General features: G+C 38.7%; 1 protein-coding gene across 1 annotated transcript in view; it reads left to right on the top strand.

Moving 5' to 3' along the window:
• The window catches only part of SIM1 (SIM bHLH transcription factor 1), an 88,011-nt gene that overhangs the window by 40,917 nt on the left and 32,464 nt on the right, over window positions 1-14,630 (top strand). Inside the window, exon 9 of the mRNA XM_007942264.1 lies at window positions 2,839-3,007. Coding sequence (XP_007940455.1) covers window positions 2,839-3,007 — 169 coding nt within the window. The remainder of the gene's footprint in view (window positions 1-2,838; window positions 3,008-14,630) is intronic.

The raw sequence follows: 14,630 nt of genomic DNA, 5'->3' as shown, positions 1-14,630 counted from the left end.
TTTGTAAAGTCTTTTTCAATTATTGAGCTGAAAGTGTTGAAGAGAGAAGTGAATTCTTATTTAGCCTCTGCTTATATAGCCATGAAATCCAGTGCTGATATGTCACATTGGGAATGATTTCCAGGTTACTTTGTCATATTTTAAGGGCTGCACAGTTTTCACTGCCACTCTAGGTCTGGCCAGGCAGGGACAGAATAGATGCTCTGCTATCCATCGGACAGAAGAGATGCCAAAGTGTGGCTGCTGCATCTCCAGTCAGAGTTAGAATAAATGATCTAAGGGCAGTTAGTTGGGAGACTCACAATATTGCAGGCTGTTTTCCCATAGAGAAAGGCTATTGGATTGCAATTGTTAGTAGTCATTAGTGAAAAACCCTTGGTTGTATCCTTGTCATCTTTTTCCTCTTCCACATATTTGAAATACTATGCAAGGGCCACTGGAATATAGAAAATTTTCACTTGACTCTTTCCACTAGGAACTTAGAATCCACTTAGAAAGACAAGACAGAATCACTTGAAAAATAAAGATTAGGAAAAAAAAAAAAAAAAAAAGATGGTTTCTGATCCCCTTCCCACTTCCTTCAGAAACTGGCTCTGGTGCCTTCTTCATAAAAGCAAGGACTTTATCCTTCTGTTTACTGGTATCTCCCTAGCCCTAGCACTGAGAAGACATTCCACAAATATTTATTGAATGGATGAATGAATAATTTTAGCCATCAGGAAGGGATTCATAGAGATGAGTGTGATTTAAGATGTTTCTTTATAAAAGGAGTTTCATAGGTGTATGATGTGAGAGGGAGAGAGTCAGAAAAGCATAAGGTCAGTTTGAAGAGAACTATTTTGGATGAAGTGAGGGGTTGATGAACGAAGTTTTTGAGATTTTGTGATGGGTGAGAGGCACATTTTGGAGGCATTGCATTTCTGACTGAGGAATGCTCACAGTCTGTGTTGTTTGTTGTTCTTAGAAGGACTTAATTAGAGTAGTAAAGCAGATCAGTGATGTAATCAGACTTCACAAGTTGAAAAACAAATTACATGGCCACCTTCTAAATTTTTGTTGCTTACATAGGATATATATTTTTTAATACTTGCACTGAACAAATGGATTATTTGATATGAAATCATTTTATCTGCTGACATATATCATCACACTGTAGTTTGTGGCAGTGATATTATTGGAGCTCTTAGCTGTTTTGTATTCCTAGTCACTTGAGAGCTTCTTGTCTGAATTATACTTTTGCTTTTGCCTGACCTCATTATAGAAGAACCAATAGGGAAAAGGAAAAAGAAAAGAAGATAAATGAATATTTGGTGATTCATGGAAATGTGCCAGTCTCTTTTACATTTATAATTATATTAATTTATTAAATTGTATATAACCAACTTAATCCAAAGAGTATTAAAAATGCATGTGAAAATTTAAAAAAAGTGAACTTATTAGAGAAAAGGGAAAACAAGATATGAAAATAAAGGAAGCTAGTTGAATTTGTTGCAGAAAATGCCTGCCATGAGGACTTTGTACACTTGCTAGATGTGGTTACAATTGGACTCAGGGATTGGGGGTTTTTGACTCCCAGTGCAAAGAGGGAAGCATGATGAGTTATATGATTCACAGTGTCCACGAGATAAAACAAAGAAATCAATTACCCAGGAGCAGCCAAGCTAGTTATGGAACCTGAGAGAAAATTCTCCCATGAGTCCTCATATAAAAACTCTCTGAAACATCGTATTTTGCTTGTCAGTGGGAAGGGTTGATATCCTCTTATGAAAACTGAGGAGTTAGACAAGATCCACTGTTACCTGGAAGCAGGCTAAGGTTGTACCTATGGACAGGGCCAACACTGTCATCTTCCGCTTCTCAATATCTCAAGCGATACCTTTGTAATGCATTCTCTAAGATAAACTCTTTGCCCCCTTCATATCACAAACTGTAATTATTATGCTTGTTTATTATCTCTTTTCCCAAATAGACTGCAATTTTCACAAGGGTGAAGACGATATCTATCTTATTTATCCATATATCTCCACAGTGCACAAAGTCTGGTTTTAGGAGCTCAATAATACTTATTGAATGAATTTAGGAATGGAAAGAACTAGTGGGAAAATGTACCCTAAGGTAACTGAAGTAGTTAGCCCATTGAATGGAACTAGTTGCTCTTGGGTGGATTCTAACTCAGGGCAACCCCATGTGTGCCAGAGTAGATTTGTGCTCCAGGGAGTATTCAGTAGGGTTTTTGGAAGTGGGTTGCCAGGGCTTTCATTGGAGGCACCTCTAGGTGGACTCAAACTGCCAACTTTTTGGTTAGCAGCAGATCCGATTAACCATTTGCATCACTTAGAGACTCTAACTACTTGTAAGCCTGATTGTACTAGTTAACTAGATATAACAATATTTGGAATATTTACCAAAGTGACTGATCTTAGAACAGTTAATAGAAGACCTTCTTTCTGTCAATTATAAGATAGCATGCCTGTTACACTCACTCCAGTCAGGAAACCTTTAGACTAGGTTTTATAATCCATAGCTTACCAATAAGAACATAAAGGCATAGAGAAGATGTATGGATTTGATTTTCTACTTACAAAAATGAAGCAAAATATATTTTTAATAAACACATTTTCATGAAGATATAATGTCTTTTGGCTGTGATATAGGTGTCAGTTACCTTAACATGGCAGACTTTTCTAGAATAATTGCAGTGTTTGAGGAAACCAGCTGTATGGCTAACTTTTGCTTGCCTCCTTTTCAAATACAGATAACTGTCATTCCTAACTAGAGAAGATGTGAATCCATTTTTTTGTAGTGATTGATTAAGGATTTTGTCTTACCATCTTGCAGAGACACAGAATACAAAGGGCTGCAGCTCTCTCTGGATCAGATTTCAGCCTCCAAACCAGCCTTCTCCTACGCCAGCAGCTCTACCCCCACCATGACTGACAACAGGAAGGGGACCAAGTCCAGGCTCTCCAGCTCAAAGTCAAAATCCAGGACTTCCCCATACCCTCAGGTAGGTGTATGCTATTTTTTGTATCTTCTCTTTTTGTGGCCTGGTTTGGTCTCACAGTTGAAGAAATATTACAACTATTGCATTAATTATCTGGTCTGGATACATTTCAAACTTCTATATATCTGTAAAGTTTTCTAAACTATATTCTCCCTCCTCCTTGTCCTTTAAAATAACTGTGCCAGTAATAGACATTTTTATGCTGTCTGTTAGCTCAGAAAAATTTGAAGCAATTTTGTGGCTTACTGCATTCGTATGAAGGCCATGAGAGTCTCAGTTATAGTCAGAATCATAATGTCTCTGTTTTCTCAAGGAGGTTGATCCTAAAATTTTCCCCTCACAATGATTAACCAGAAGGATGCAGCCAGCATAACAAAATATGGAAAACAAGAGCTTGATGTAGAAAAATTGAATCTTAAGATAGCAACCAAAGAAGAAAGAAATTAAGAGGTGGAGGCAGAGGATCAAGGATGCATTTCACCGTGAGATTTGAGCACAGATGGACTATTTACGAGGAGGAATGAAATAGAAAGGATCTTCCAGATGGCAGGAATGGTAGGAAAAGCAACTCTCTTCTCATCTTTGCAAGGTGGTGGGATGATGAGAGCCAGAGGAAGTATTCCAAAAGCCCTACAAGGTACAAATAGGAATCCTGATTCTTAGAAAGGAAAACATGATGATTATTTTTTAATGTAGTTTAATAGATAGAAACTAGACTGTGTCAATGTGTGCAGAACCCTCTCCAGGTCAAAAATGCGTATGATGAAACTGGGAATTCTGACTGCCAATATCCGGTGGCCCCTCCGTCTCCATCCTTTTCTTTTAGGAGAACCATGCTAAACTCCCTGCAGTTCACTAGATTAACTCCAGGAGATGATTGCTTCTAGTTAAAACCAAACTGCGTTCTGAGTCATTCTGTCAAAGTGGTCTTTCTCATTTACGTTTTAAATATATTTTATAATAGTAAAAGTGTTAAGCAGGTGGGTACAGAAATTATTTCCTTACTTATCAGAGCTATGTTATATATATATATTATGTTGATATATAAAAATGTATACCATTTGAGGGAATGCCATTCACTGAGCACATGGTCGCTAAGAAGCTATTTGCTAGATATTTTAGGGGCTTGCCATGAACAGATAAGAAGGCCTTCCTGCAAGTGACTTACGCCATGTGATTTCAAATTTTTCACAGAAAAACAGATTTCACTACTCTGACAAAAGATAGAACAGCAGATGTGCGACACCTAGGCATTCTTCAGTATACACTTTCCATTATGAGGATTGAACACTTTATTTGTGAAGTGTATTTTAATACAGATCTTTGTGGAGGAATTGCATTTTTTTCCTTGAATATCTAATGAGAACTTTCTTTTAATTTTTTTAAAATTACTATGTCATAACTTAGACAAAGAATTTTGCCATTTCTTTTTATTACTTGAAAGGGTGAATTATGCCTTTGGGTAATTCCATCCTTAAATATGTAGAACTGTTGAGCACATAGATGAAAGAATAATTCAAATTAGGAAATACTAACTTAAGGAGAAGTTTGTCCATTTTTATATGATATTAAGTTACAATGTTGAAAACACAAACAAAACCTTCCCCATTGGACCTCCAGAACATCACTGTCTGGTTCATGTTTTCTTTAATGCTCAAGCCATGTCTACAATTTCTCTTGTCTCACTTTAACAATAGACTACTACTTATTATTATTTTTTAAGTTATAACTGCCCTTAGACTACTCCTTGTGTATATACTTAATTTTATGTTGCATAGTTTTTTTTTTTTTTTTAAAGCAATACAGAAAGGTGGGAGGTAGAAAATTCTCCTCTATCCCCTTATTCTCCCTCTCAAGAACTGTGCTTTCTTTTAAAAATGTTCTATGTTGTATAAAATCATATACATGCATGCATGTCTATGTAGGATTTCTCTTGAAATTTATGTTTTTATTTTTGTAGTTAATACTTATATAAACGTAGTTCTTAGAATTTTGGCTGTATGTCTCATTTGGTATTACAGGCATGAATTACGTTTGCTTAACATTTATGTGCCTACTAAAGGTTATCCTTTAATTGTGTTTGCTTTAGTTAATCATGGTGCTAGGCCATTCATTGACTAAATTCCTACTACCTGCCTGCTAATACATAGAGATAAGAAATGGAAAACATTCTCTTTTGTTTTTTGAGGAGCCACTGGTATAGTCAGACAAATGAGTGGGCATTTGAAGTGAATTGTTGTGGGATAAACAGAGGGTGTTTTGGGCACATGTAGGAAAAGCATGACATCCAAGACAATCCCATCACTGTGTCTGCTGGAAGAAAATTACTTAATACCCTCATATCACATGCTAAATCCTCAGAAATTTTGTAGGAAAAAATAATTTCATACCTCAAAAGTCTTATTTGGTACAAAACAAAACAAATAAAACCCAAACCAAACTCCCTACTATCGAGTTGGATCTGACTCATAGAAATCCCTCCTTGGGTTTCTTGGGTTTCCGAGGCAGTATCTCTATGGAAGTAGATTGCCCAGTCTTCCTTCCGAGGAGTGGCTGGTGGATTTGAACCACCAGCCTTCTGGTTAGCAGTGAAATGCCTTAGGCACTATGCTGCTAGAACTCCCCTTATCTGGTCCAAATTACCCTTATATTATTAAGGAGTAATTAGCTTTCACCTTCCATGAGTCATTTGCTATTCTGTGTCTTTGACTTAGATGCTAGCTGAGCACCTGAATTGGAAATATGCTACTCTGGCCATAGTGGTGGTTGGAGGAATGGAGGTTGGGTAAAAAGTGTTAAAATATACAGAAATGGAGTAATAAATGTCCTTAAGTTTTGTAGTACAGTTGGAATATTAGGTTATATACTAGTTATAGACAAGAATCATTAATGTATGTTGTTGCTATTGAGTTGGCTCTGCTTGAACAATCTTTCTCAGAAAGATCAGCACAAGGCCAGTTTCCATAAGGCAGAGGTTAAAGATATCCCAAATGTCCAGACTACTGTGCTACTCCATCATTTCAGACATTAACTCCTCTTCCTCCTCCCAGTACTTTCCCCCATCTTAGGGTTCTGTATTTTGCTGTAACACCTCACAGAACCCTAAGATGGGAGAAATTACTGGGAGGAGAAGGAGGAATTAATGTCTGAAATGATGGAGTAGCTCAGTAGTTTGGACATTTGGGACATCTTTAACCTCCACCTCACGGGGACTGGCCTTGTGCTGATCTTCTGAGAGAGATTATTCAAGCAATCATCCCACTCCTGACAGCAATTGCCAAAGAGGCAAGGAGGCCACATCTTCTGACCTCCTCTAACTGCACAAGAGGAAGACAGACTCATCATCAGTAGCCCAAGGGCTATTCCTATGAGGCCAGACATGCTGCCTTCCTCCAGCACTTTCACCAAACCTGACACCAACCATTCCTCCCACAGCACTCACCACCTTTCTGCTGGGTTTGCTAATTCACTGCAGTGGCCACACAGAACTCACAGATTATGGGATTTATTAGGGAAGCACCAGGCTAAAATTCAAGTTCAGGAAAAATGCTCAGTCTTTTTCAGCCCGCTATCCCTCAGCCAACCTTCTCTCTGACTGCTGGCTGAGAAGGACATGCTGCTGAAAGAGACATGCACTCTGGAGAGACATGCACTGCTGGGAAAGAGACACAAGAGACATGCATTGCTGAGTGAGACACTGAAGGACATGCACTGCTGGGAGATAGACTGTGAGAGACTGTTGGCTGAGAGACAGTGGGCTGAAAGAGACTGAGCATTTTTCCTGAACTTGAATTGTAGCCTGGTGCTTCCCTAATAAATCCCATAATCTGTGAGTTCTGTGTGGCCACTGCAGTGAATTATCAAACCCAGCAGAAAGGTGGTGAGTGCTGTGAGAGGAATGGTTGGTGTCAGGGTTGGTGAAAGGGTTGGAGGGAGGCAGCATGTCTGGCCTGGCAGGAATAGGCCTTGGGCTACTGATGGTGATTCTGTCTTTCTCTTGTGTAGTTAGAGGAAGTCAGAAGATGTGGCCTCCTTGCCTCTTTGGCAGGCTCCAACTCATGGCAACCTCATGTACAGGAAATACTAACTTAAGGAGTATGTATAACAGAATGATATGTTACCTGGTGACATGCCATCCTCCTGATCACTGGCATGCTTGAGTCCGTTACTGCCATCCAGCCTGGGGTACATCTTCCAGCACTGTATTGGACAATGTTTTGTTTTCATAAGGTTTTCACTGACTAATTTTCATAAGTAGATATCCAACTTTTTTTTCCTTGTTATGTCTTAGTCTGAAAGCTCTGCTAAAATCTATCCACCATGGGTGACCCTGCTGGCATTTGAAATACCAGTGACAAAGCTTCCAGTGTCATAGCAAAACAAAAGTTATTACTGCATGACAAACTGACAGACAAATGGTGGAATTAGTATATATAGTGATATACACTAAGGGTTTCTGGATGGTACCAATGACAAGGACTTTGCCCTGGTTGGCCAGAAAACATGTGGGTGTCCTGTCTTCAAGATTTGGGTATGTGGGCAGAGGAGAGAGCATTTTAGGAAGACCAAAATTAAGTGGAAAGGCAGGAATGCATTGTTAATATGGTTGGGCCTGGGTGGTGAGTAAGGCAGGGAGGAAGGTTGATTTCTCTGGATGAGAACTAGTGGTGACATGTTTGGAAACAGATTGTTCATGGAGTTTAGGTTTCATTTTGTGAAGAAGTAGTAAAGGTTTTCGAACAGGTGATGAGAGAATTAATTGTGTTTGAAACAGGCAAAACTATTTAGGATACAAATTTTCATAGTCCTGGTTTGAGTTTATGAAGGTCTGAACTAAAGGTCTTTACTTAAAGAACACTGCAGAGGAAAAATGGATACTTTTTTTTTTTTTTAATTGCTCTCTTACTCTTTATTATTATAAATATGTTTTATATTTTAAAACCATATTTTAAATGCTTACTTTCCATAGTTAATTTTACACGTGTACTGAATTTCCTCTTATGGATTACATGTTGCTATTGTTGTTGTTGTTGTTATGTGCCATCGAGTTGGACCCGACTCATGGTGAACCCTCCTTGGGTTTCTGAGGAGGTATCACTATGGAAGTAGATTGCGCAACCTTCGTTCCATGGAGTGGCTGGTGGGTTTGAATCGCCAGCCTTCAAGTTAGCAGTCAAGTGCCTTAGGCACTATGCTACCAGAGCTCCTGCTATTGTTGTTAGGTGCCCTCAAGTCAGCTCCAACTCATGGTAACCCCATGTACAACAGAATGAGCACTGCCCTGTCCTGCACCATCCTACAATGCTTGCTATGCTTGAGCCCATCGTTGCAGTCATACATTACATAAATGTGTAACAAGTGCCTTTTTTAGTGATTAACTGATAAAGCTTTTAATTGTATTTAATTTAAAATATTTCAGTAAAGAGAACATTATTATTATTATTGTTATTTCCACATCCACATATTTTTGGTATGTATATTCTCATCAGATCTTTCAAGAGGTAGTTTTCTGGGCAAAATTCCATATAGAAATATCTTGTGGCTCTTATTAGTTATGGAAATAGTGAATTGATGATTCTATCAATATTATTTATTAAAGTCTTTGTTATGACTATTATTTATTATGCATATCTAGAATCTTCTAACAGATGTCTGACAAATGGCAAACAGCAACACTGCTTTTTGGAATTATGTAGACATGTCTTATTTGAACATGCAAGCCATGAACACATTGTAATTTGATGCGACTACCCAGTTTGTCTGCAGTAGTAGATGGACCTTCAGGTCTCCTTCTGGTATGAGATGTTCTTGGGAATGATTTTAGACTTGATTATATTATGGTCACTTAATGAATGACTCAAACACCTTTGTACCTCTATTTATTATTTGGGACAAGAAAGGTCAAAATAGAATTCTCTTGTTTTAAATGGTTTTGGAAATATTATTGTAAGAAATACAGTTAATTTTCAAAGATTCTGCACAGATCTACTGTGCTGCTATATAGTGGCAATCTTACCTTATAACAGTTGTATTTTCTTATTGGATTTGTACTAAAAAAATAGCAGTTTATTTTTTCATAGTTCTGTTGAATTAGATATATTGGGCTGATAGAATTTGCTTTTCAGACCTTATCTACTAGAGATTGCTCCAATATTTTTCACCTATTTTTTTAGAACTAGTCATGGCTGCTCTGATCCCAGTTGGAAGTTATCTTGCCATGCCTGAGTAATGTCAATCATGAATAAATTGCCTCCTGATCCCAGAGTTTCCTTTTAGATGTCTCATGTTGGCAAGTTTATAGTTGTTATGTTTATTACAGTTTGTGCCATCCTGTTTTATTGCATCATTCTGCCCTCTTGTTTTTTCCCCAGTTGGTAATAACCAATGTACTATATACTTCCAAAATCACAGTGCATGCATAAGATGGTATATACTTCTGAAATCTGAAAGTATTTAATCACCTGCTACAAATACACTGTAACACTTGCAGGTTTTATACCACATCTGTTACTTTAAATAATCCCACAGACCCCTCTTAATTTTCATTGCCAGCAATCTGGCTTCCTTTTGGTGAAGGTAAAAACTCTCCTTCTGCAAAGGTTCTTTCTTCCCTTAAAAATACACCAGTGACTACTACATTGAGAGCCTGATTTTTTCATTTAGAGAGAAAATAAAGGCCAGTATATTCTCAAGCATAGTTGTCCTTTAGGCATAATACTTTTATCACTACCAGCATGGACATCCTTTCATTTTTTGTATCACATATACATAATCTTTGACCTTTAACAACAACATCAAAAACAATATATCTTGCAAAAAGTGAGGTTGTCTTCCCAGAAATTCTGAAACTATATAGGCTTGTTATTTTTCCTGGCCACATATAAATTCAGGATTGTCTCTCTCTTGTATAGAAATAACAGGAGATTATTAGAATGAATCTTTATGGTCTTCTTAAATTATCTTCATAATTTTTTTTTTTTAAAAAACATTTTGCTCAATAAAGTGAGACCTATGTGTTACAGGTTAGTACTTTAGTTTTTACTAACTCTGCATTCAGCTAAGTATTTATTGTGTGCCCTAAATATGAGAGGTGAGTTCTTATGGAACCATGTTCTAGGTCTAGTTGAAGGAGGTAAAAACCAACATTTTGGAGACTGTAAGATACTGTCAGCCACAGTCTCTGCCTTTTCAGTCCCTTGGCACTTGGTGGGAGGAGGATCAGATTACAGCAGGCAGGAGCCACCCATCATCCTGTCCTCACCACTTTCAGATTGTTTTCATGATCATTTTACATGATAATTCCCTGGTCACACACTTCCCTATCAACAAATTTGCTTATTACCTCAAATTTACCTGTCACTACTCTCCTTCTGAATTTTTACCCAGCACATAGATTACAGGAGGAACTATAGGGTCCCTTTTTTGAAATAGATTAGTGAAGTCTGCTATAAAGGACTCACTTGCTGAGGGAATGTGCCGAATAGAAGAGTTGTCTGACTGAGAGAGTAGGCAGAGAGAGATGAGGTTTTAGGAGATATGATAGATAGAATGGGTGAAGAAATGGAAAGGAACTCATGATGGGGATAGGCATTAGTGATTATTTCCAGTAGTTTGCCTAAGAGAACTTACTTAACCTTCACCTTGTTTTGGAACATGACAGTCTAAGATTTTGGTAAAGGTAAGATAGGTATTTGTGATAGATAAACAAGGTGATTTGATGTAGGACTGTCTACTTGTTAAATACTTGTTAAATCAAGGTGGTTTGATGTAGGACTGTCTACTTGTTAAATACTCAAGTGATCAGGTATCTTAAGCATGCCATTCTCACTAATGAGAATGATGATCTTATAACATTACAATTTACAGTGATGTATGCCACTTATAATACATTCCCAATAATGAAAATGTAATGGCAAATCTCACAAAAGACTAGCTAAACAGATGGCTACATTGATTGACATTAGATTTACAAGTATGGCAGCAGGAGGTTTTTGAATAAGCAAAGACCAATGAGAAGAAAAGCATGAAAAAAAAGTGGCATAAGTGAGGAAGGTGGGATGAGACTTAGCAAAAATGAGAAGGTGAAAGGAAGAAAATTTAGGGGTTGTAAATGGGGGCTTTAAGATCCATGAGGACAGGAGATTGCCCTTGGTAACCAGATTACTTTGCCTTTCATACTTTGGTCATGTTGTCAGGAGAGACCAGTCCCTGGAGAAGGATATCATGCTTGGTAAAATGGAGGGTCAGCAAAAAAGAGGAAGACCCTCAATGAGATGGATTGACACAGTGGCTGCAAAAATGGGCTCAAGCGTGGCAACAATTGTCAGGAATGCTACAGAACTGTGCAGTGTTTCATTCTGTTGTACATAGGGATGCTATGAGTTGGAACAGATTCAACAGCACCTAACAACAACAACAACAACCAGATTATCCTGGGCACCCAGAAACCTTTAGTAGATATTGAATGAGCACATGAGTGAATGGATGAACGAGACTGTAAAGTTGATGGGGGTAGATGGAAAAAGTAACAGGCAATGATTATTGTTGTTAATTGACAAGTCAGCTCCAACTCATAGCAATTGTATATATAACAAAATTAAACATTTCCAGTTCTTTGTCACCATCATGATACTTGCTATGTTTGAGTCTATTGTTTTGGCCACTGTTAATCCATCTCACCAAGGGCCTTTCTCCCTCATCTTTGCCAACCCTCCAATTTAGCAGCCCTGATGATCTTTTTATGTTAAGCGCTGAGGATACAGTCCTTACCCTAGAGGGATTATAGATTTAGTAGGGAGATAAAAATGCAAACACTGTAATATGTAATGTGATAAAGGCAGGTGGCAGTGGCAGTAGCTGGGGTGTTGGCTGTAGTGGTGGTGTATAATCGAGGGTGATCTACTTTTCCAGCAGTGTCCCAGAGGTGGTAGTGGAGGTGACAGTGAGAACACCAAAGGCCTCTAGTTTTAGAGACCAAGCATGCTTTGGGGCAGTTTTGGTAGTTTTGGATTTATCCCTGTTGCAAAGTTTGCAGTGGGCCTGCTGGGTGATAGTTAATAAATCCCTGCCTGGCTTGGATGGTCCTCAGGTCCAAATAATGTACTCTTAAGATTCCCAGCTGTGCTTTTCTGTCTTCTTACACATTTTCCTTTTTTCCTCCACTGCCTGTGTCCTAGGAGTCCTTTCATTCTGAAGGATTGTAATAGCATCTTAATTTTCTCCCCACTTTAGGAAATGTCACTCTCTAGTCTGCCCTACCTCCAAGATGGACCTTAAATGACCACTGCTCATGTCAGTACTTGGAGATATACCAAAGCCCTAACAGTCACTCCAGGTTACCTATAATTGGGCCCTGAATGACTTCCATGCACTCTCTCTCCCTGGTCTCTTACCTTAAACCCTGGGATCCAGGGTATCTTTTTAATTTCCATACCTTCACAGCATCTACTATGGTGGCTTCTATATATTTACTAAATGCTAATTAAATGAATGAATGAATAAATATATTAAAAAGTATGGAAATACATTGTGTTCTGGTTACCTACTGCCATTCTGACAAGAAATATACCACAAATGGGATGGCCTTAACAAACAGGAGTTTATTCCCTTACCGTTTGGAAACTTTAAGTCCAAGTTCAAAGTGCCAGGCTCTAGGGGCTGGGTGAAAGCCCTCAGCCTTGGGCTTCAGCTCTACCTCAGCTCCCAGCCCATTGAAGCTAGAGGCAGCTGCTGGCTGCTGAGGCTGCCAAGCTCAAGGTTGACAAATAAAAAGGCACAGTCCTGATGTTACCAAACCACATGTCAGGCCATTAACTCAAGTCCATTGTAAGTCCCAAGGTCATCAGGGCATGGCAGGCTGCTGCTGAACAATGACATGGCTGCATGCAGGCTCCAATTGTGCCATAAGTTAGAGACCATTCCCAAGGCTCCTCCTTATATACAGGAAGCAGACAACATCCCAAAGGCAGCTACTCAGCTGTTTGTGGCAGATCCCACCATGGAGTTGATTGCCAGTCTCCTCATGGGGAATAACTACCACCAGCTGCCCAGCCACTCAACCAGGCCCAGCCAAGTTGACACACAAACATAACTACCACACATTGTTAATTACCTGATGAGATATAAAATTTCCAGGAGGGGAAACAACTCTGCTAATAAGGAATTTATAATCTGTATAAAGAGGCAAAAGATATGGGGATGGTTTTAGAAATGCAAAATCCTGCAATACAAATCAAACACTTAAGTACTGAGGAGGAATTATTGTGGTAGAATCTACAGATTCTTTTAATAGTAATCTGTGACCAAATGCTCTCTGGCTTGCACTCAGGGCAGAGAGCTATCAGCATCCAGGTCTCAAATGGGCTTTCTAGTCTTCATATCCCACTGTCATCTCCAGTGCAACAATGGAAGAATGTAACAGCTGATATTTGTTCTCTCACTTTCTCTCTCTGTTTTGATTACAAAATAATTACGTGAATGTTTATCAGTCACACTGATAATTGTGCCAGTGTAAGAAATGCCATTTGGCTCTGTCTTCCATTTCTGTCATGTTGTTGTTGTTAGGTGCCAGCAAGTCATCCTCTGACTCATAGCAACCTTATGTACAGCAGAGCAAAACAGTGACCAATCCTGTGCCAGTTCCATGATCCCTGCTATGCCTGAGCCCATTGTCGTAGCCACTGTGTCAATCCATCTTGTTGAGGACCTTACCCTCTTTCGTTGACCTTCCACTTTACCAAGCATTAAATCCTACTCTAGGGAATGGTCCTTTCTGACAACATGACCAAAGTAGGTGAGACGAAGTCTGGCCATTCTCACTTGCAAGGAACATTCTGGCTGCACTTCTTCCAGGATAGATTTTTTAGTTCTTTTAGCAGTGCATGGTACTTTCAGCATTCTTCACCAACACCACAACTCAAAAGCATCAACTCTTCTTCGGTCTTCATTATTCGTTGTCCAACTCTCACAGGCATATGAGGTGAATGAAAATACCATGGCTTGGGTTGGGTGCAACACTTGGAGAAGGTCTTTTGCAGCAGACTTTCCCAGTGCTATATGTCCTTTGATATCTTGACTTCTGTTTCAATTGCTGTTGATTGTAGAACAAAGTAATATGAAGTCTTTGACAACTTCAATCTTTTCTCCATTTATTGTGATGGTGCTTATTGGTTCAGGTGTGAGGATTTTTGTTTTCTTTATATTGAGGTGTAATCCATACTGCAAACTGTATTCTTCAATGTTCATCAGTAAGTGTTTCAAATCATCCTCACTTTCAGCAAAGTTGTGTTGTCAGCGTATCGCAGGTTGTTAATGATTCTTCCTGCAATCCTGATGCCACGTTCTTCTTCATATCATTCAGCTTCTTGGATTATTTGCTCAGTGTACAGATTGAATAAGTATGGTGAAAAGATATAGCCTTGACATGCTCCCTTCTTGATTTTAAACCACGCAGCATCCCCTTGTGTTCAAACGACAGCTTCCTGGTCTATGTACAGGTTCCTCATGAGCACAATGAAGTGCTCTGGAATTCCTATTCTTCTCAATGCTATCCATAATTTGTTATGATCCACACAATCAAATGCTTTTGCATGGTCAATAAAACATAAATAAACATCTTTCCAGTAGT

The sequence above is a fragment of the Orycteropus afer genome, unplaced genomic scaffold, assembly GCF_000298275.1.
Source record: "Orycteropus afer afer isolate SDZICR_OR568_19922 unplaced genomic scaffold, OryAfe1.0 scaffold00087, whole genome shotgun sequence".
Classification (NCBI taxonomy): Eukaryota; Metazoa; Chordata; class Mammalia; order Tubulidentata; family Orycteropodidae; genus Orycteropus; species Orycteropus afer.
The sequence above is the reverse complement of the archived record's forward strand: the minus strand, read 5'-3'. Positions and strand labels throughout refer to the sequence as shown.